The following is a 21,975-nucleotide window of genomic DNA, read 5'->3' on the forward strand; positions in this document are numbered from 1 at the left end:
ATAAAAAAAATACAAATATTATTTTTCTGACTGTCAAAGGTCAATAAAAAATCTTTTAGAGACTCTTCACTCATAATGCAGCAATAGTCCACCCCCACAGTTGGGCAAGAACTTTCATGGCACTTTAACATGAGGTCAATAGAACGGCATAATATACCCAATACCCTTTACAAATCAGATACCCATATATTTACCAGTAGACGTTTTATTTTTACCCATATCCATATGTCACCAACACCCACATTTTTACATGATTTTCTGTACTTGAACCTGTAATACATGTTTAGCACAACAGAGAAAAATATACTCATGCAATGGTTAAGTAAATTGTGAGTGATAATATCGTCAGGCAATGGGGGCCAGGACCCAAATGCAGAGTGCGGAAAAACTCAAGGAACTCTAAAACGCAAATCCATTACATTACATTACAGGCATTTGGCAGACGCTCTTATCCAGAGCGACGTACAACAAAGTGTATAACCATAACCAGGAACAAGTATGACGAAACCCCTAGAGAGAAGTACCGGTCCAAGTGCAGGGAACAACCGCATAGTTCAACTTGGACCCTGAAGGTTAAACTGATTAACACTAACAACGAGAACGGCAGCAACGCAGTCTACGGAAAAAATACAAGTAGTCGTTAAGACAGTTAATGCACCTAAGTCACCTACGAAACAGCTGCCTAGTTACAACCCTAAGCTTACAGTCATTTACAGGGGGGTAGGGAGGGATGGGGAGAGGTGCAGCCTGAAGAGGTGAGTCTTCAGTCTTCTTTTGAACTGAACTTAGAAATCCAAACAAAGACTTTATTTTGCAACAAATAACAAAAGCTGAGCCTTTGTTCTGGCTCCTGCCTCCTTTCCCTCTATTCCTCCCTTATCTTTAGCCGCGTTTCCACCCAAAGTACCCAGAAATTTCAGTCCCAGGAACTACTTTTCAAGGAACTAAAGGGTTCCTTCAGCCCACTTGTTGTCTGCGTTTCCACCGCGGTCTAAAGTCCCGCGACAATTAGGCAAATTAGTCCGCTGACGTATGAAAAAGCGACGCCGTCGTCGGTCCATCAAGGTTCCTAGTTCCTGGGGAAAGTTCCTGCGGTGGAAACGTGGCTTTTCTCTCAAGTTCCTCCCTCCATTTCTCCATCTCTACTCTGAGCCTTTGTTCTGGCTCCTGCCTCCATTCCCTCTATTCCTTCCTTATCTTTCTCTCAAGTTCCTCCCTCCATTTCTCCATCTCTGCTCTGAGACTTTGCTCTAGCTCCTGCCTCCTTTCCCTCTCTTCCTCCCTTATCTTTCTCTCAAGTTCCTCCATCTCTGCTCTGAGACTTTTCTCTAGCTCCTGCCTCCTTTCCCTCTCTTCCTCCCTTATTTTTCTCTCGAGTTCCTCCATCTCTGCTCTGATCTTTCTCTCTAGATTCTCCATCTGCATTTCCTGCCATGCTTTAATCTCTTTCTCAGACTCTTCCAGCATATTTTCAGCATCCTGCAAATTCAACATGCCTGGATCTGGAAGTTTGAAGAACTTTTTCAAAAAAGATTTTTGTACCTTGTATCTCATTTTTATAGCGCTCATTTGTACCCTTCTCAAAGCCTCCATCCTCTTTTCTCTGTTCCTTCTCTCAGCCTGCTCCCTCTGTACTCGTTCCATTTCCGAGCTCGGGTACTGGTCCGGGTGCGGGCTCCAGTCCTGGTCCGGGTCCGGGCTCAGGTCCTGGTCCGGGTCCGGGCTCAGGTCCTGGAGGATCGAGTCCGGGAGCGAGGGCAGGCGCGGGCGCGGGCGCGGGCGCCTGTGCCTGTACTGGTCCGGGTGCGGGCGCGGGCACTGGAGCGTTGAGGGGAACTCAACTGTCCAGAGCAGGCAGCCCCTGCTGGACTCTGGACTGGGCAGGTGGCCCCCGCTGGACTCTGGTCTGGGCTGCAGACTCTCTTCTTCTGCATTGATATATCTCTCTAGCTTCCTCCTCTTTATCTTCTCTTCCTCTCCGATCTTCCTCTCAGTCTCCTCCATCCTTCTCTCTTCCCCTGCCTCTGCACTATGTGCCTCACACTCTGAAGTTCCAGATACAGGGGAAAACCCCCCATTAAACTCCCGTTTCCCCAGGACGGTGTTTCCAGTTGCACTCTTTCTCGCAGGTCTCCTTCCAGTCTCTGTGGAAAAATCCAGTCCTTACAATGCAGGAGTCATTCACCATATTTCACAACTGAGATTAAAGTGGCCTGTGGCTGTACATTTCTGCAATCATACTTTCAGACTATGGAACATCCTGCCTGAACAATTTCAGTTCAATTTAGTAAATTAATTAAAAGTAATCCCTTTAGAGTTGTTGAACACATTTCTGTCCTGCATATGTAAATAAAATATGTAATCTCAATGTTGTAAAAAGGGCCCAAAAATGTATTTATGGGATAGTTCAAATTTTTGGGGTATCTTGATATTTCAGTTTTAGTGTAACATAGTCATGTTAGCTAGTACTTCATAGCTACGCTTACACATAATAAAGTGTGTTCCCTGATTTTTTTCTTATGGCAGACAATACTTACTCCATTCTTGTTTCCAACTATTTTGGCGCAGAGCTTGAGCATCAGTCACAGATGACTGCAGTAAAATACAGAAACACATACATTCACCATGGCCACTAGAGACTAGTTACATGAATACCACTGGTAAAGAGGAGTGACTGGGTTTGAACAGATAAATCTACAAATCAGGTGAATGTGTGACTACCTGACAGGCACAGACACCTTCAGGAGAATAAGTGAGGTCTCTTACCTGTGTCTCACCCTGCTCTGTCTCCACAGAGACTGAAAAGTGTTTTGCCTCTTCCTGCTGGCAGTACAAGTTGTCAGTGATGTCCACTAGTTTATGCTCCTGCAGTTCAAATTCAGTGTAATGGTCTCTGATGTGGACTTCACAGTATAAGGCAGAGCAAGTCAGACAGGACTTCACAGCTCTGACCCTTCCATCACTACAGACATCACAGGGCTGGTATCTGTCAATGATGAGAGTAAATTGTTTAGTAGTAAATATAAAAGTTGTGACCTATGAATATATGAAATGAGGGCGCCCACCAGTGATCATTTAAACTAGATTTGAAGTTGCCTGTCTAATGATATGTGAGCTAATAAACGGAAAAGCCAAGTGGTGCAAGCCTGCAGTTATACAGTCTGTGCCTACATGGAATAAATCTTTATATTATCTGATTTATACATGGAATATTTAATGTGTATAGTAACTGTGGTACCTAATTTAACTTCAATAGATTCTTAATTAAGCAGAGCCACATCACACGCTAGACCAGGTACAGTGACCTCACCTTGATTCCATGGGCTGAGTCCTAAAATTTGGAGGATCATGAAGACTGGTAAGGCTGGTCTGCATTGACAAAACACTGGATACAGGTGAGACAGATCCCCGTACCCTGAGAGGAGCATATGAATATGAACTGCAAAAACTAAATAGTTTAAAAATTCTCAATTCAAAGATCAGATAAATAGAGATTTACTTAAAAATCCCACATCTTGTTCCCAGCTCCAGCTTGTTTCCTGCTAGTGGCTTTTCAGTGGTTTAGGGTTTAATTTGATGCATTTGCCTCTGCGGTAGAGGTTACGCGGGCCAGAGGGAAATGCTTGTTTGGTTCTGACATTAGGTGGCAGCAGAGCGTAATTTTTCACAAAAGAATTGCTTCCATCATTTTGCATTGTACTTGACATCACGCTGCCTTGCATTTCGGGTGATTCGCTATCTTTAGATGAATGCTTAGCTCTGTGATTTGGAGATCACATTTATATTTGGTAAAAATAAAGCCCTGGCTAATATTGGGCTGGTATCAGTGTAGCTGTCATTCAAATATTTGCATGGATTCGGTAACTCTCTTGCCATATTATAACAGTTTGCAATGTAAAACCCATGCAAGACCCTAATAGGGAGGTCAAACCCGTTTTCGCAATTTTTCAGAACTGGTACTGTTTAATCAAATAACAACATATAAATAGCTAACTTGTCAGAAAATATCAGCCATTTTCTTTAATACAATTTAAAAAATAAGCCGCTTCCCTCTTCCTGTGTAATCACTCTAGTTGCAGAAGGAGGTGGCACATACTGCCCACAATGTAATCGCAGGCGTTCCACACACAAACATAAAACAAAATTGGCATCTGGGCTCACTTTAACAGGTCATTTAAAATGTAAATATATATTACATATAAAGCTATTATATTGTTTCATAAATACACTCACAGTTCAACAATGTAACTTTTTAACTTTAGAAATGATTATGCTAATTTGACTTTGTTTACAAGCATTTATGCCTGCACTGAAACCAATGGGGACATTGTAAAAAAAATCTAACCTCAATGAAGGCATTATTACACATTTCGCTACAAGAAAAACTCACCGTGAAATGTTTTACATGTTATTCGGTTACTATGTTAAGCTGCCAGTATCCGGAGGGACATAGAATTTCATTGAATTTGCGGATCAAAATTGGTTTGTAGGCAGGTGAACAAAATTTGGGCTGGTTTGGGATCAATTTGGCGGTTTTCAAACATTATACATTTTATAGGCTAAAATGGAGAAGGGGCTCACATTGGTCTTTGCCTGGGGCCTCCAAATCACTAAAACTGCCCCTGTCCATAGGTCTACCATGTGGAACAGGCCTGAAACATTTTAGTTTCACAAATGGATGTTTTCTTAATTACGGTGAAAAGGGAGCTGTGAGTCTGGTCAATTTGAGTCCCTGACTGGAATTGAATTTTGACAGCTTGGAGCCGCTAGGTTTAAAACTGAGACATTTTGGCACTTAGTGTTTTGAGAGTACATATTTCATTAAATGTCGCATCCCATAACAATATATTTGATAAAATGCACTCAGTATATTAGTTTTACGAATACCACAAAATATTGGTTCATGTTGCTGAAGAAAAACAAATTGGACAAAATGATGATGTCTTTCCCTCAAATTATTACGTGCTGAGGGAAGCGGCTCATTTTCAACATCGTATTTAAGCAAATAACTTATTTTCTGGCAAGTCAAATTTATATACTGTAATTTAATTATCCTGCAACATTTACAAAAACCAGCAAGAAAACTTGAACATCTTAGCACAGAAGTTTCCTGGCTTCAGAGAACGCGAGATAGGGATGTTGAGCATTGAGTGAGTTAATGAACTCCTGAGGAAGCCCAGACAGTTCTTCTACATCCAATGACATTTCATTTAAAAGACACTTTTGTTTTATATACCCATGCACTTTTTTACTGCAATTTTTTGTAATGGCTTTGTCTATAAACTGTGGCGTGTGCCAATGGTCCCTAATTAGCATTCTCATAAAAGGGCATGACTGCAGGGCTGTGTGCGCACACAGAAATCACGCACAGAAATTGAAAAGAAAAGTTGAGAGAAGTCAAGAATGCCCAAACGAAAATCTAAAGACGATGGAGTACCGAATGCCAAACGTAAGAAAAACTTCAGTAGTTCTGAAGTGAAGGTACTGCTGCAGGAAGTGAAGAGCAAACGACCTGTCATATTTAGTAGCGTCAGTAGTGGATATAAAATAACACAAAAAAAAAGATGCATGGGATGCTATTACTCGTTCAGTGAATGCTGTATCCGGAGAAGGTCGCGCAACTGATGAAGTAAAAAAAAAATGGTTTGATGTCAAATCTGAGGCAAAAAAAAAATGCTGGTGGGAGTGGGCGCAAGGAATTGCGTGTTATGCATTCAACCTACAAAGCGCTTCTCGTCACATTAGTACCGCTAATTAAATCAACCGGCAGTAAACTGCATCAGAGTAAACCCGTCGCTGCACAAAAAAATGTATTTCCAGTCATTATGGTGTCACCCCCCTAGTGACGCCTCTGAATAAGTGTTCTCTTTTTAAACATGTCCATGTGTTTAAAAAGTGTTACCTAAGTGCTTAGTTTGTATTCAAAATTTAAACATTTTCTTTTGCAGTATAGACCAAACATTGCATAATTGAAACCCCCAAAAATAAAAGGTCACTGGTTTGATTTTTATCATTTATTTACAGATGAACTTCCGCTGAGGCAACCACCCTCTGAGGTAGAACCTGGCACCTTAATGCTTTGTAAAATAATGAAAATAATTATAAAAAAATATTATGAATGATAAAAATATTATTGTAATTTAAATCCTATAATATTATACAACTGTAGAATTGAAGAAAACGCAATAACCAATTATTTTGCACAAACATGTCAGCACTCAAATGTGCGTAAGTGTGCGCTTGAGTGTGCGTAGATTATGTTCTTACCTAAGAACAAATCCCAAATAAGAAAACATTGGTGAATGTCAGAATCTTCGTGAAAACTGTGTAAGTGGGTTTTAAGAATAAAATTCTTCTTAAGAATGGTTGGTGAATGAGGCCCATTACCAGGTAGAATGGCAGATTAATTCAAGTAACAGATGGTTTTAGCTGTTAATAGCCTAGACATATTGAACTTTAAGAACATGCAATGAATGGAACAAACAGTGTGACAATGAAGAGAAAAATGCTTAGTTTATGGTAGACAAACCAGATATATACACAGCTTTGTTAACCCCTTTACACACATGCCAAATCTGGTCAATCCTTGCCCATTTAGGGAGTTTATTTAAAGCTCTAGAGACTTGAAAAATGCCTTAAATGAAGCAAGACATTTGTACAATTTACAATACTAAATTAGATGAGTTTATATCCATAATTCAGGAAGAAATAAATTGCCACAAATGCAATTGTCTAGGCAAAATTCAAAAATGAATTTTCTATTTTTAGTTTGCAATGAAATACTGAGAGATCCCATATATACAACAGGTTAAACTATATATGTCCTGGATCAATAACTCCGTGACCAGAAGTGAATAAAATCTAAGGGTGGATATGTAGAACTACAAAACATCTATGAAGCAAAAAGCAAGCAGTATACCCAGTGTCTCCAAATCTAAATTATGCACTGCTGTAAATCACAACATAATCGTGTACTTACAAAGCGCTGTCTATAAGTCTATTTAAACTTACAGAATCTAGGCCTGCCATTAAAAGCATTAGGCCAAGTTACAAGAAACAATATTGGCCATCTTAGCTCACACAAATAGCGAAACAAGCTGTATTCAGAAACAATGCTGCCCAATGTTTCACAAATTATTGAAAGTAACTTGGCCCTGTGTTTCTTCATGAAACCATCTGAAGAGAAAATGGTCAATCAAACTTTGTGTCACATCTAAGTGTCAAATAACAAAAATTATCTTATGGAATTTTTCTGTAGTGTTCTCCAGAATTATTTGCACCCTCACAAACTCACAACTAACACTTTAATGTTTATCATGCATTTTCAATGCTTAGCGATATGACCAAATTATATAATCTTATTGTGAAACCATTGCACAGAGAGAAAACATTAATTTAAGATAAAAAAACATTGTTATTATGAAAACTGGTTCATCACAATGATTGCCACTCTTGCACTTTGTCCACCCTTCCTACAACATAATACGTACAAGTTATTAATGCATCTATGCACTTGTGAACTGAGGATGACTACTAGTGACCTATGAGTTAAAACTGTGTGTGCATTGACTTGTAATGGAATTCTATACACAAATTTATTTATCATTTATTGCAAGCTTGGATTCTTCAAGCCAAAGAGTCAAAGCATCAGTCAGTGCTAATAATGTGCAAACAGGGAAACATTTTTAAATATTCAATGTATAAATAAGCAAATATAATGTCTACAGTACTTGATTTAACTTAAGTTGAATCTTAGTTGAGCAGACCCATGTCACACTGTAAAGCAAATACATTAACCTCACCTTGATTCCATGGGCTGAGTCCTTAAATTTGGATGATCATGATGATTGGAATGGCTGGTCTGCATTGACAAAACACTGGATACAGGTGAGATAGGTCTCTCCACCCTAGAATAAGCATATGAACATAAACTGCCAAAATCTTAACTGGCTCAAAAAAGTGCTTCTTGAAACATACATTATGCATAACTTAGTGCAGAACATTTAGCAGTAATATAAAATCACTCGTTGAGGTGTAATTGTTGTTTACCCTCAGGAAGATTTTACAAATTCTTCTCATCGACATGGCTAAAGTGAAATTTGGCCTTGCTGCCATGAATTTGGTGAGTGGGTCAAAAGAGGAAGAAGCATAAAGTCTAGCCAGGATACATACAGTACAAACGTGAAGATGTACGTATTACTACTTGTAACATTTCAATCATTTTAAGTTGTCATATTTTTTATATAGTTATATCTGCACTGGTCATAAGAGATAACCGTCAGCCTTTGCTATTGATGCTCAGCTCATATGCAATGGGGGCTAAAAAACTGTTAGTACAGAGGCAATTGTTAGCATAGCCGAGAAGTGTTATCGTAGTGGTTTATAGTTGCCTGCTTTGTTAAAATTCAAAGAATTCACAATGAAACGGAGTGCCTTTCAAGAGGTTTGGGCTATTCCCAAATGTGGACATTTCACATACTGTAGTGTAAGCCTTCATAGGTGGCTCAGTCAAGTATTATGTTTGCTACCATAACATAACGACCTACAGCTGCAGTTTCTTGCTGCAATTACTAATATTGAATATAAACAAAAGACGCAATTTATGCTGTAGTCTGCCAATGTATAAATAAATAATACGGTCCATTTGAAGACAATTTCGGGTGAGTTCGTTCAGTCTTTAAATCCGTCATTATGCTGAGAGAAATCGTATTCTCAATTTCATCTCTAAATTGACTGTAAGCTTAGGGTTGTAACTAAGTAGTTGTTTTGTAGGTGACTTAGTCTTAACTCGTCTTAACTATTGCTTCTATTTTTGCATAGACTGCGTTGTTGCTGTTCTTGTTTGTGTTAGCGTTAATCAGTTTAACCTAAAGGGTCCAAGTTGAACTATGCGGTTGATCCCTGCACTTGGAACGGTACTTCTCTCTAGGGTTTTCGACACACGTTTCTGATTTTAATTATACACTTTGTTGTACATCGCTCTGGATAAGAGCGTCTGCCAAATGCCTGTAATGTAGTGTTATGTAATATTTCGTAGCAACAAGATAAACCCGACATTAGCCCTAAAATATGCCAATGCAGCAGTGACAACGCTGCTCACTGAATAACGAAATAAACGAGACAATTATTTTTTTAATTATACCATGTCATTCTACAGTCAATATCTGGGACTAAACATTGAATAAATAAACAATCTTACCATTGGTTTTACGCATAGAGATGTCCCTTTTGTGAATGAGTGGTCATATATTGTCTTGGACAATCCGTTTGAGAAATATATGTGCATCTGTGACGCCTGTGTCTGCTATCTTCAATAATAGCTGTGCGTAATCCCACACCTGTTGCTTACGGCGTTGTCGCCCTTTTCAGTGCAATTTGGCTTGATTGACAATTCATTTATTCCGTAGGTGAGAGTATAAGCTTTCTAACGATGTATAACATGTCTGGTTTTGCTTTTGGAATAGCGTTTTATAGGTCAGCGTAACCGAAAATTTTCTCATCTGCCAATGTCTAAATAAATTAAACGGTAGGCTGCTCTGTGCGTAGGTCGCGACTTGATATCTTGTCTTTTGTTTCGTTTTTCTCTATGTCGTATTTATTATTTGAAATGTGTATTTATGTGTTATTATTCTATCTGTCTCTGTGGCGCTCTGAAATGTGCATTCTCTGCTAAGCTGAGCAATGGATTGGAATATGTGTCTGACGTAGTGTTGCACGGTATACCAAAACTTCAGCACTTTCTCGGTACTTAAAAAAAAAAAAAAGAAACGGTTTGGTATTAGAATATTCCGACGTTCGGTAGTTTTGAGTCAAATGTAAAAGCCAGAGAAAATTGTCTCCCGCATTACTGATTGAGAGGATGAAGTGTAATTTGTCAGAATCTTCGCTAGATGGCAGTAGCAACTAAGTTTGCCAAGTGAGGTGACCTGCGCTTGTGCATTCACTTCCCTGATACAGCGCAAGCTTCCACTCAGTTGACTTCAGTAGCAATAGGTGTTCTAATTTGTAAATATTTTATTATAGGAAGATGCTGTATTGTTATTAGAATATGCTCTTTTTAGATCTATTTAAAAGTGAAAGAGCTGTTTAAAGATTATTTAGTTTACAATAGTTACATTTCTGAAATTTATTTAATATATTTTTCTATTGTTTAGTGTTGTAACACGATAGGCCTATGCTTATTAATATGTTGAACAGGCTTCAACTTAAAGGTTGTTCATAAACCAGGTTTTTAATAAACTGTGAATTCGTAAATGAGGTTAACCCTTTTGGACATTAGGTTTCTGATCTATGAAGGTATTTTCAGTATTGTTAGGTACCGAATATTGAATCAATATTGTTTCAGTATTGAGTATCGTGATACTAAACCCGGTATCGGTATGACAGTCAAAATTTTGGAATCGTGACAACGCTAGTGTGACGCCTTTTTTAGTTACAGCATGGAAGCGCTGCAGCTGTACATACACGCCGGGCCATATATGTGTTACGACATCCCATCTAAGTGTTACGACATAGTAAAGGCCTTTACGGGAAGCAGCCAGGACACATCTATGGCGACGCAACTAAGTCATCCAACAGCATCTCTTAGCACAAAATTGGCCATAAGTCATCAATATTTTATACGATCATCATGATATTCAGTAGATATGTTGGGTGACGGCATATGATCATGAGGACAAAGCCTTTTTAAAATCGCTCCATAGGGGGTGCGATGGTGCCAATGCTTGGACCCCTCCCAACGCCGCTTGCGGCTTTAATTTCTAATTATATCTGTATCTATCTGATGATGCATCCGGCGCTGTGAGAGACGGCAGCCTTTCCAGTTGCTCCACAGCACCGTGTTTGTTTTGTTCAGTTTTTGCTATTACTGCTATTTCTTTTTATTTTAAAATTTTATCGTAAGTTTTCTGTTATCTTTGCTATCCCTGCTCGTCTCTGTAGTGTGTTTTTTTCTATATCCTGTGGATATGTGTAACCTATCAACACATCCAAGAACCAGCTCGCTTGTGTATTCAAGAGAGGAACTGCTGGCTCTGAAGATGTCGCAAGCCGGAGTAAGACACCACATTCCGGCATAACTAAGGAGGAAATACTGAGGTTGCAAGGCTGGCGCGAAGGTTAAGGCTAGGCTAACGGACAAGCGAAGGCGTTTTAAACCATCGATCCCCTCCATAATGATGGGGAATGTTAACGCACTGGCGAATAAGATGGACGAGTTGTCAGCGCTCATCAACCACCAGCGGATTTATCGGGAGAGCAGCTTGTTTCTCTTCACGGAGACGTGGCTAACCTGCTGCACACCAGATACTAACGTGGACTTGCCGGGTTTCAGCTCAGTGAGAGCCGACAGAGACACGAAAGCCTGCGGAAAAAGCAAAGGTGGGGGTCTCATTTTATACATTAACAACCGATGGTGTAACCCAGGACATGTTAATACGAAGGTGATCTTATGTTGCCGGGATCTAGAGCTGCTAGCTGTTAGCCTGCGGCCATACTATCTACCGAGGGAGTTCAGTCACGTGATTGCCATCTGTGTTTACATTCCTCCGAGAGCTGACGCAGCCACTGCCTGTGAGAAGATACATTCAATCACAGCTAGGCTGCAGACACAACATCCAGAGGCGTTTATCGCCATTTCAGGTGACTTTAATCATGTCACCCTGGAATCCACACTGACTGCATTCCACCAGTTTGTGGATTGTCCCACAAGGAACAACAGGACAATAGACATACTTTATGCTAATGTGAGAGAGGCATACAGGGCCACCCCCCTCCCCCCACTGGGGAAATCTGACCACAACCTGGTTTACCTGCAGCCACAGTACACCCCCCTGGTGAAAAGACAACCAGCCACAAAACACACTTGTAGGAGATGGTCTCCTGAAGTGGAGGATGCCCTAAGAGACTGTTTTGAAACCACGGACTGGAGTGTGCTACAGAGTTCGCATGGAGAGGACATAGAGGGACTGACACACTGCCTGGCGGATTACCTTAATTTCTGTATGGATGTGGTTGCCCCTGCTAAAGCTGTGCGCTGTTTCCCTAATAATAAACCTTGGGTAACACGTGAGGTGAAAGCGGTCCTCAACAAGAAGAAGGTGGCCTTCAAAAATGGGGACAAGGAGGCAATAAAGTCAGCACAACGCGAACTGAAGCTGTGCCTGAGGGAGGCGAAAGAGAGCTACAGAGGGAAGGTGGAGCAGAGACTGCAGGCAAACAACATGAGGGAGGTCTGGGATGGTGTGAGAACCCTCACAGGCTACAAAGCGAAGAGCAGTGTAGAGGGGGGGACAGTGGAGAAGGCGAACAAGCTCAACAATTTTTTCAACCGGTTCGACCGGTCCCCTCCACCCATCCCCCACCCCCCTCTAACCAACTCCAGAGCTGACCCCTCTTCCCTGCCCCCCTCCCATCCCCCTCCCTGCATCACTGCGGACCAGGTCAGGAGTGAACTGAGGAAGGTTCGCCCCAGGAAAGCAGCTGGCCCGGACAGGGTGTGTCCCAGGCTGTTAAAGACCTGCGCCGCTGAACTGGGGGAGCCTCTACAGTACGTCTTCAACCTCAGTTTACAACTAGGGAGAGTGCCCACCCTGTGGAAGACATCCTGCATCGTTCCGGTTCCGAAAAAGAACCGGCCAAGTGAGATTAATGACTACAGACCGGTGGCACTCACATCACACATCATGAAGACACTGGAGAGGCTCTTCCTCAACCTCCTCAGGCCTCAGGTGCAGCATGCTCAGGACCCGCTACAGTTTGCATATCGGACAGAAGTTGGGGTGGAGGATGCTATCCTCTACCTCCTGCATCAGGCTTACTCGCATCTGGACAAGGGAAGTGGCACGGTCAGGATTTTGTTTCTGGACTTCTTGAGTGCCTTCAATACCATCCAGCCCCTTTTGCTTCAAGACAAACTGGCTAGGATACGAGTGGACCCCCACTTGGTGTCATGGATTACCAACTACCTCACAGACCGGTCACAGTATGTCAGGTTGAAGGACATCACATCTGACACTGTGGTCAGCAGCACAGGAGCACCCCAAGGGACTGTGCTGGCTCCTCTACTCTTCACCCTATACACTTCGGACTTCAGCTATAACTCTGAGTTGTGTCACATTCAGAAGTTTGCTGATGACGGCCATCATGGGGTGTATTAGGGGAGAACGGGAGGAGGAGTATAGGAGTCTGGTGAGGGACTTTGTCATCTGGTGCCACCCTAATCACCTGCAGCTCAACACCTCAAAAACAAAAGAACTGGTCATAGACTTTGGAAAGTCCAGACCACGCCCCCAACCAGTCCAAATTGAGGGGGTTGAAGTTGAGGCTGTGGGCAGCTACAGGTACCTAGGGCTGGTGTTGGATGACAAGTTGGACTGGTCCAACAACACTGACAATCTCTATAAGAAGGGCCAAAGCAGAGGCTGCGATCGTTTAACGTCTGCAGGAAACTCCTGTGGATGTTTTACCAGTCGGTAATAGCCAGCGTCCTGTTCTATGCTGTAGTGTGCTGGGGGGGCAGCACATCAAAGAGGGACTCCTCCGATCAGGTGGGCCGGCTCTGTGGTCGGCGTGAAGCTGGACTCCCTGGTGACAGTGGCGGAAAAGAGGACACTAGAAAAACTGCTGGCAATTCTGGACAATACCAGCCATCCCCTGCACACTGTCATCAGCAACCAGAGAAGTATGTTCAGCGACAGGCTGCTGCTCCCGAGGATCAACACGAACAGACTGAAAAATTCCTTTGTTCCCCGTGCCATCAGACTGTACAACTCCAAAGTTGGAGGGAGAGGAGGGGGTGGGGGAGGATAGGTTAGGTCTGAGGTCTGAGGAAGTAGAGTTAGGCCTGATCACCTGAACATCATCACACTGAACAGTCTCATTATTTATTGTTTACTACCTATTTAATTAAACTGGAACAACCGCTGCTACTATACTACTAGTTAATTAATTAAACTGACACAACCGCTGCTATTTTATATAACCGCTGCTACTTTATTCTTTATTTATTTTCTTTATTTATTTTATGTATATCGTTACTATCTCTATGTTTGATGTGTGATGTTTAACTTGTTAACTTTTTAACTTATGGTGCTGTACTCACTGGAAACCTGAATTTCCCTAAGGGAACTTCCCTACGGGATCAATAAAGTTTTTATCCATCTATCTATCTATCTTTCTGTCAAGGCATTATCTGTATAGTTAGAATAATGTAATTCCTGTGTCCGCGTGTTTCCTCTGGGTACTCCGGTTTCCTCCCACAGTCGAAAGACATGCAGGTTAGGTTAACTGGACAGTGTAAATTTCCCCTAGGTACGAGTGTGTGAGTGAATGGTGTGTGGGTTCTGTGATGGATTGGCTACCTGCCCAGGCCGTATTCCTGTCTTTCACCCAATGCATGCTGGGACTGGCTCCAGCACCCCCTGTGACCCTGACCAGGAATAAGCAGGTTAGATAATTGATGGATGAATGGGTTTCTCACCCATTGTTCACAAAGTCTGTGGCTTCATCATTTGTTTTCTTTTCAGAGTCCTTTTCATCCTCCTCTTCCTCCATATTGTTCTCAGAGTTTGTGGCCTCCCCCCGTCCATTCAAAGATTGGTTCTTTTTATGGAGAGTAGTAGTAGTTCCTGGAAGGTACTCTGGCAATGACTCACTGGTAATGAAAAAGCACAGGCTTATTTTTCCATTTTTACCCATACAATTACAATTACAATATGGTATTTAGCAGATGGAATACATTAGTTACTGAACACATAAAAAAAGACTGGAACTTTTCCAGCCATTAATGAATGCGACATTGTGATCCAGCAAATAGTCAATGGGCCGCAGGTAAAACACAGGTAACACAGTCTTGCTTCAGCCAACTACACAGCCTTCAGAAAGTTTACATTGTTGTCAAATGTGCATGTGTGTGTGTGTGTGTGTGTGTGTATGTGGGTGTGTTCCACCTTAAAGGAGTACCATGGTGGTTGAACGTGACACTTCCCAGTTGTCTTCAGGCAACAACAAAACAAATGTGCATAATTTTTTTATTCTTCAGTCATTTCAATGTACTTTAAAACATATTTTTCTAAGCCTAAATTTCCCACTATAAAAATTCACCCGAACCGTCTGGGCGTGGTAATGAGAACTGTCAGTTAGCTATGATTGACAGACCGTTCCCCGTTACCATAGCTACCCCCATGATACGCGCTCTCTTTGGGAGACTGAATTTTCACAAGCTAGCTAGCTTAGTAGTATATCAAGTATCGATAGATAGCTAAGGTAAGGACGTTGACTTGTATACAGTTACAATTTTTGCTATCTAGCTAGCCAAGTTAAGATAAAAGCACAACTATAACGTCCTCATAAAAGCGAACTAGCAAGCTAACGTTATCGATAACATTGCCTTATGAAAGCAAACCTCCTAGCTAGCTAACGTTAGCTAGCTAGCTAAATGAATATAACCAGAAATAATCTAAAGGAACTCTAATTTAAGTGAACCTAACGTTAGTCAAATATTTGCATTGTCTGAACAGCAGGACGGTGTGTCCTGTCAGATTTCTTTACGGGGCGTGGAAATAGGAGTGGTTACTGTATTCGTGACGTAGAAAAATGACAACTTTCTCAACCGGTTGAAAATGGGACGATGAATTTAAAACGCATATTTCTCCAAAAATACAGAACGGACATATTTAATACTTTGCTCATTGTGTTTCTTCAATGCCTCTTGTGCAAATAGCACATAAAACAGAGAAAGTGTGAAAATCACCATGGTACTCCTTTAAAGGTGCTGTTTCATGCCACCGGCTTCATTCAGGGTGCCGAAATGTAAAGGATGTTTGAACATGGATACCAGATTTGACAAAATGTTAACTAGCTAATGAAAAAGTTAAATAAGTTAAATTAATAAAGTTAAATATCCAGATTCACTGTCTTTTGTATTGTTGTGTCTGTGGCTAATTTAGCACAGCAACTGAAAATTTACAGCATGGCTAGCTTGTTAGCTAATGTAAATAGCCAGCACAAGCTGGCTAGCTTTCAGGGTAGTGAGCTAAACATATTCACCAACCACATTTCAAAGACCGCCCTCACATCATGAACTTGCAGCAGAAGCATGTCTCATGTTTGTGTTATGTATATAGAATGAGAGGTGCATCGGACTGAATTTTGTGATTATATGTAAAGAACCTTGACAGTGATTCCAAAAAGATAGCTGCATCTGATCCAGTCATGTGTAGGCAATCCTCAGCAGTGCAGTGTTGCATACATAAACATCTATCCTGAATCTCCTGTATAACTGCTGCAAAGTCACATACCTCCTGCCCCCTAATGGTATGGATGAGGGCATCCAGAGAATGGTAATAAAGCAAATATCCACAATTTAATAAAAAATGGGCCACAAACATGATGCAAATTCAAGGTCAGCGCTTGCAAAAGACTCCTTTCTGGCCAACAACGTCATTCATACCAGGGCAATAAAAAGCATTACATTAAATGGAGCCTCCCCATCACTTATTACACAGTAACCCAAATCATAAAACTTTTTTTTGTACTTTACTGATCTAATTTATTTTTGCGATATTTTCAACTCAATCCAACAAGAATCCATCTAGAACATGGCTGGTTGATCTGACCACCTCAAGTTCTCTTAATTTCTCAGCATGTGTTCCACTTTATATTGTGTCTGACTGAGGCTCTCAGCTCATCTCTAGGTTTTGGAAGGCCTTTGCCCGCTTGATGAAAAAACACAGGGCCAAGTTACTTGAAATAATTTAGGAAACATTGGGTAGCAGCATTGCCTTGGAATACAGCACATTTAATTTGTGTTAGCTATGATAGGCAATATTGTTTCTTGTAACTTGGCATAATTTTGATATCAGCACTTTTAATGGCAGGCCTAGATTTTGAAAGTCGTAATGACTTCTAGTGCTTTGTATATGTGAGTAACTTGGCATTTTTGTATGTTGAGAACATGTTTTTCTTCAGATATCTTTTTTTTTTGCACCATGTTTGTTTTGAGATAACAGTAATGCATATAAATGTAGACTATGAGAGGTATGCATACACATACATACATGCAAACACACATACATTGTAGCCAGTCCCAGATCTAGACTGCTGTGATTGAAAGGCAGACAAGTGATTTAGGGGGGAGGGGGCAAATTTATCACATAATTCGTGATTAATACTGTTTTTAAGGGCATACCTGCCCTATATTGAGTTGCAAAAACATGATTTGCTATTTGGAGGAGCAAGCCACAATACATGGTCAAAATTATGTGGACATCCCTTCTAATTAGTTGGTTCGGCCACATCAGCCATTGCTAACAGGTACATAAAATCAAGCATACAGCCATGCAATCTCTATTGACAAACATTGGCAGTAGAATGGATCACACAGAAGTGACTTTCAATGTGGCACTCTCATAGAATGCCACCTTTCCATCAAGTCCGTTTGTATAATTTATGCCCTGCTAGCGCTGCCTAGGTCAAATGTAAGTGCTGTTACTGTGAAGTGGAAACGTCTAGGAGCAACAACAGCTTATCCGCGAAGCTGTAGGCCACACAAGCTCACAGAAGGCAACCCCCAAGTGCTGAAGCATGTAGTGCATAAAAACCGTCTGTCCTAGGTGTCAACACTCACTAAAGAGTTCCATACTCCCTTTGGAAGCAACATCAGCAAAAGACCTGTTTGTCGGGAGCTTTGTGAAATTGGTGTCCATGGCCGAGCAGCCGCACACAAGCCTAGGATCACCACGTGCAAAGCCAAGCATCGACTAGAGAGGTGTAAAGCACACCGTCATTTGACTCTGAAGTAGCGGAAATACGGTCTCAATACCTCTGAAGGGAAATTTTAATGCTGCAGCATACAATGACATTCTAGAGAATTGTGTGCTTCCAACTTTTTGGCAGCAGTTTGGGGAAGGCCCTTCTGTTTCAGCATAACAATGTCCCTGTGCAAAAAGTGAGGTCCAAAAAGAAATGGTTTTGTCGAGTTCGGTGTGGAAGAATTTGACTGGCCTGCAAAGAGCCTTGACCTCAATCCCATCCAGCACCTTTGGGATCAATTGGAAAGCCAACTGTGAGCCAGGCCTAACCAACTAATCAACGTCCAACCTCACTAATGCTCTTCTGGCTGAATGGAAGCAAATCCTTGCAGCATTGCTACAGTATCTAGTATAAAGTCTAACCAGAAGAGTGGAGATTATTATAGCGCAAAGGGTGGGCAAACTCCATATTAATGCCCATAATTGTGGATGAGATGTTGGATTTCAGGTGTCCACATACCTTTGGCCATGTATATATACCTGACATCCGACATCTCATCTAAAATTATTTTAGAATGAACACAAAATACGCCAAGTATTTATTCTCCATGCTGCATGAATAAATATTTTACCAGTTTTGATTTCACCATTCTGAACCTGAGTTATACAGCCAGTGCAAACAGGGTATAAATCCTTAAACATTCCACACATAATCAGCAAATATAATGCGTATAGTAATTGTGGTACTTGATTTAACTTAATTTTTAGTTGTGCAGAGCCACATCACTCTGTAGACACGGGTTAGTGGTCTCACCTTGATTCCATGGGCTCAGACTCCTTGTGGCTCACTCTTGGAATAATCAGTCTGCAATGACAGAAAATAGGACACATATAAGTCAGATCTCATCACCCTGGAAGGAACACATGAATTCAACAGAACTGAAAAAAATGTACTGTTCCAAAAATCACAAAACACCTCTTTCAGTTTACTGACAAATCTCACTGTATTTTGAAATTATGTTTTGCCCTGTTAAATAATAGCCAGTGCACCCCACAGTATACATGATGATGTCAAACGGAAAACATGCACTGTCTGAGCACAAATGTGTCAGTAGATCCAAATGAAATGTTCAACTGATATCTTGAATGTAGCTGTCAAACATAACCAAAACTGTCATGGAAGTTGGTGCTCATGAAGTGGTAGACCATAATTCATTTTCTTTTATTACAGTGCATGTTTGCATGGGTCAGCACTATGGGTCCAACAACACGCCTCCAGCGCAGCCGTGTTGAATTAGGCATGAACAATCGAATCAAGTCGATGCACCAATCAAAAAACAGTACTCGCTAGAGCCCGCCCTCCCAACTTCGATGGGTGAAAGTGACGTTTTTAATTTCAAACCCTATTTCATGTCGCACACGTAGTGTCATTGAAATAAATAAAAGTGGCGGTTTTAATTTTAAGCCTTATTTCATGTCGCATGTAGCGTCATTGAAATAAATAAATAAATAAACAGGGACGTTTCGTACCACATTGAATGATTTACCCTCACATTTCATGATGTATTTATTTATTTATGCTCACATTTCATAATGTATTTATTTAATTTTGTCCGAAATTTAATCCATAGTAGTATTTTGTTCCCGCATTCAAAATATGTGGTTTGTTAAAATATTTTACGTTTCGGTCGTGAGCTATTGAGGCCGGAATCCGAATATCCCCAATATCAATATCCCGCAATCCGAAAAACACTTCCGGTAAATATAAATTAATAAATAATTATAATGTACCTATAGCCAAAACAGACTTTTGGCAATATCTCCCGAAATATTGAACTCTCCTGCCGTTTGTTGAAGACAAAGAGATGGACTAATTCTGCGTATTTAACCTGAAATACGTAGTTCAAACTCGATGCATCCACCTAAAAAGAGCGTGTTACATTTTACCCCGCGTAAAGTTTTGCCCCGCTGTCCCCGATCTACAACAAGTATATTTAGTACATTTTTTGTAACTGTAGGCTACTTAAATTATAATACACCTGTCGCTCCAAATGTATTTCATTCTATTTAATAATAAATTTGATGATTTTATATGTATTGCATTGGATAAAACTGCATTACCGTTCATCAGTTTTACAAAGAGAACACTTCCTCCACCACAGTTTCTCCCTCGCTCAATCCCGAACTACCGTCTTGCTACTACTGGTCAGCGCTCGGTACACGTTTACCCAGCGTGCCGTTCGCTGTAGACTCCGCACCAATCAGAAGCCAGAACACAGTGTTGTCAGGCAGCATTTCGATTTACAGGTTGTTAAACAGCTTCTAGCACTGCAGAAAAGTGTAAAAAGTAATAACGCTGAGGGATCTTTGTCGAACATCATAATCACATTAATATTCACCGGAATATTACAAACCACTGAATTTGATATAGTAATGCTTCACGAACTTATCAGAAAAAATAAAGCAATAATTAACCTACCACTTCTTTTAAATAAATAATGCATTTACACATAGCCTAATCTTGGAACCCCTTTCAACTGTTAGAATTGTTCTGTACTGAAACGGCATCGTTTAAAGACAAATTTTGTTAATTTTTTGGTTTTAGTTTTAAATAAACGTTTATCACAGTTTAAATTCCGCCCAAATGTATTTCATTCTGCTTAATAACAATTCTGTTTAATAATACATTTACTGATTTTATATTTATTGCATTGGATAAACTGCATTACCTTTCATCAGTTTTATAAACAGAACACTTCTTCCACCACAGTATCGTTTAAAGACAAATATTGTTAATATTTTGGTTTAGTTTTAAATAAACGTTTATCACAGTTTAAATTCCGCCCAAATGTATTTCATTCTGCTTAAGAACAATTCTGTTTAATAATACATTTACTGATTTTATATTTATTGCATTGGATAAACTGCATTACCTTTCATCAGTTTTATAAACAGAACACTTCCTCCACCACAGTTTCTCCCTCGCCTAATCCCGAACTATCGTCTCGCTACTTCTGGTCAGCGCTCGGCACACGTTTACCCAGCGTGCCGTTCGCTGTAGACTCCGCACCAATCAGAAGCCAGAACACAGTGTTGTCAGGCAGCATTTCGATTTACAGGTTGTTAAACAGCTTCTAGCACTGCAGAAAAGTGTAAAAAGTAATAACGGTGAGGGATCTTTGTCGAACATCATAATCACATTAATATTCACCGGAATATTACAAACCACTGAATTTGATATAGTAATGCTTAACTAATTTATCAGAAAAAATAAAGCAATAATTAACCTACCACTTCTAAATACAAAATACATTTACACATAGGCTAATCTTAGAACCCCGTTCAACTGTTAGGAAAATTTGTCTGCCACTGAAACGGCATCGTTTAAAGACAAATATTGATAATTTCATGACAAAGTAGATACGTCGTTGCAATCAAGCTCAAAGATCAGTAAGCATTGTCTGAGGCCACCTGGGACTGAGTTCTAATTTAGCAACGCAACCAAGGCATACCGTCTTGGCAAGAATACCTCACAGATGGAGTTGAAATTCCTTTCAAAACAAATATTATGTGCAAAACATAGGCTATGCCTAACTGACTGATTCATCTTATGACTTATGATGTGAGTTGTCAGCTGACAAGGTTAGATTTTCTTTGTGCAAGCCACATGAATGCACATACTTCTGCCATTTCATATGTGGGCAGATTCTACATTCCATCCATGTCGCAATCCTTCCTCTCAACCAATGAAGTAGGCAGTATGGGTGCGGTGTCCTGCCGCACCCAGATCAACAAGTAAAGAACTGAGTGATGTAGGCTACAACATGTTACATGCTGTAGTCTACCAAAACTAACTTTAATAAATTTAAACGGACACACGGTAACCCTGTTTTATTTGTAATGCAAATTTCGAAATGAGCGAAAATGCTACATTTCTCCAAGGGCACAGTGACAGATCATCCAGTGAGTTACAGATGAAAATCAAAATAACATCCCAGAAGAACATCCAAATATCTACATGCCTCTCTAGCCTCAGCTAAGGTCAGTATTCATGATGCCAGAATAAGAAAGAGTGCTATATTTGAATAATTAGACAGAACACTGGTTGCACGCTACTCAGTCTTGCTTTTATTGTTGTAGTAAATACCTCCCAACGCCATGCCCATTAAGCAGATGCCATGTAATTACAACATTCAACAATCACTAACAATATCCGACATTACGG

General features: G+C 40.6%; 1 protein-coding gene across 1 annotated transcript; it reads right to left on the reverse strand.

Moving 5' to 3' along the window:
- Positions 1 to 40: 40 nt before the first annotated feature.
- Positions 41 to 20,990, reverse strand: LOC118219860 (trichohyalin-like). The gene is made up of 8 exons (XM_035403351.1): positions 20,684 to 20,990; positions 18,565 to 18,615; positions 14,480 to 14,653; positions 7,803 to 7,907; positions 3,311 to 3,415; positions 2,767 to 2,986; positions 2,538 to 2,592; positions 41 to 2,144 (listed from the first exon to the last, which is right to left on the reverse strand). Exons 2-8 carry the CDS (start codon positions 18,573 to 18,575, stop codon positions 1,183 to 1,185), a joined length of 1,632 nt encoding a protein of 543 aa, XP_035259242.1. The 5' UTR covers positions 18,576 to 18,615; positions 20,684 to 20,990; the 3' UTR covers positions 41 to 1,182.
- Between the last annotated feature and the right edge of the window lie 985 nt (positions 20,991 to 21,975).

Source organism: Anguilla anguilla, chromosome 2, assembly GCF_013347855.1.
Source record: "Anguilla anguilla isolate fAngAng1 chromosome 2, fAngAng1.pri, whole genome shotgun sequence".
Taxonomy (NCBI): domain Eukaryota; kingdom Metazoa; phylum Chordata; class Actinopteri; order Anguilliformes; family Anguillidae; genus Anguilla; species Anguilla anguilla.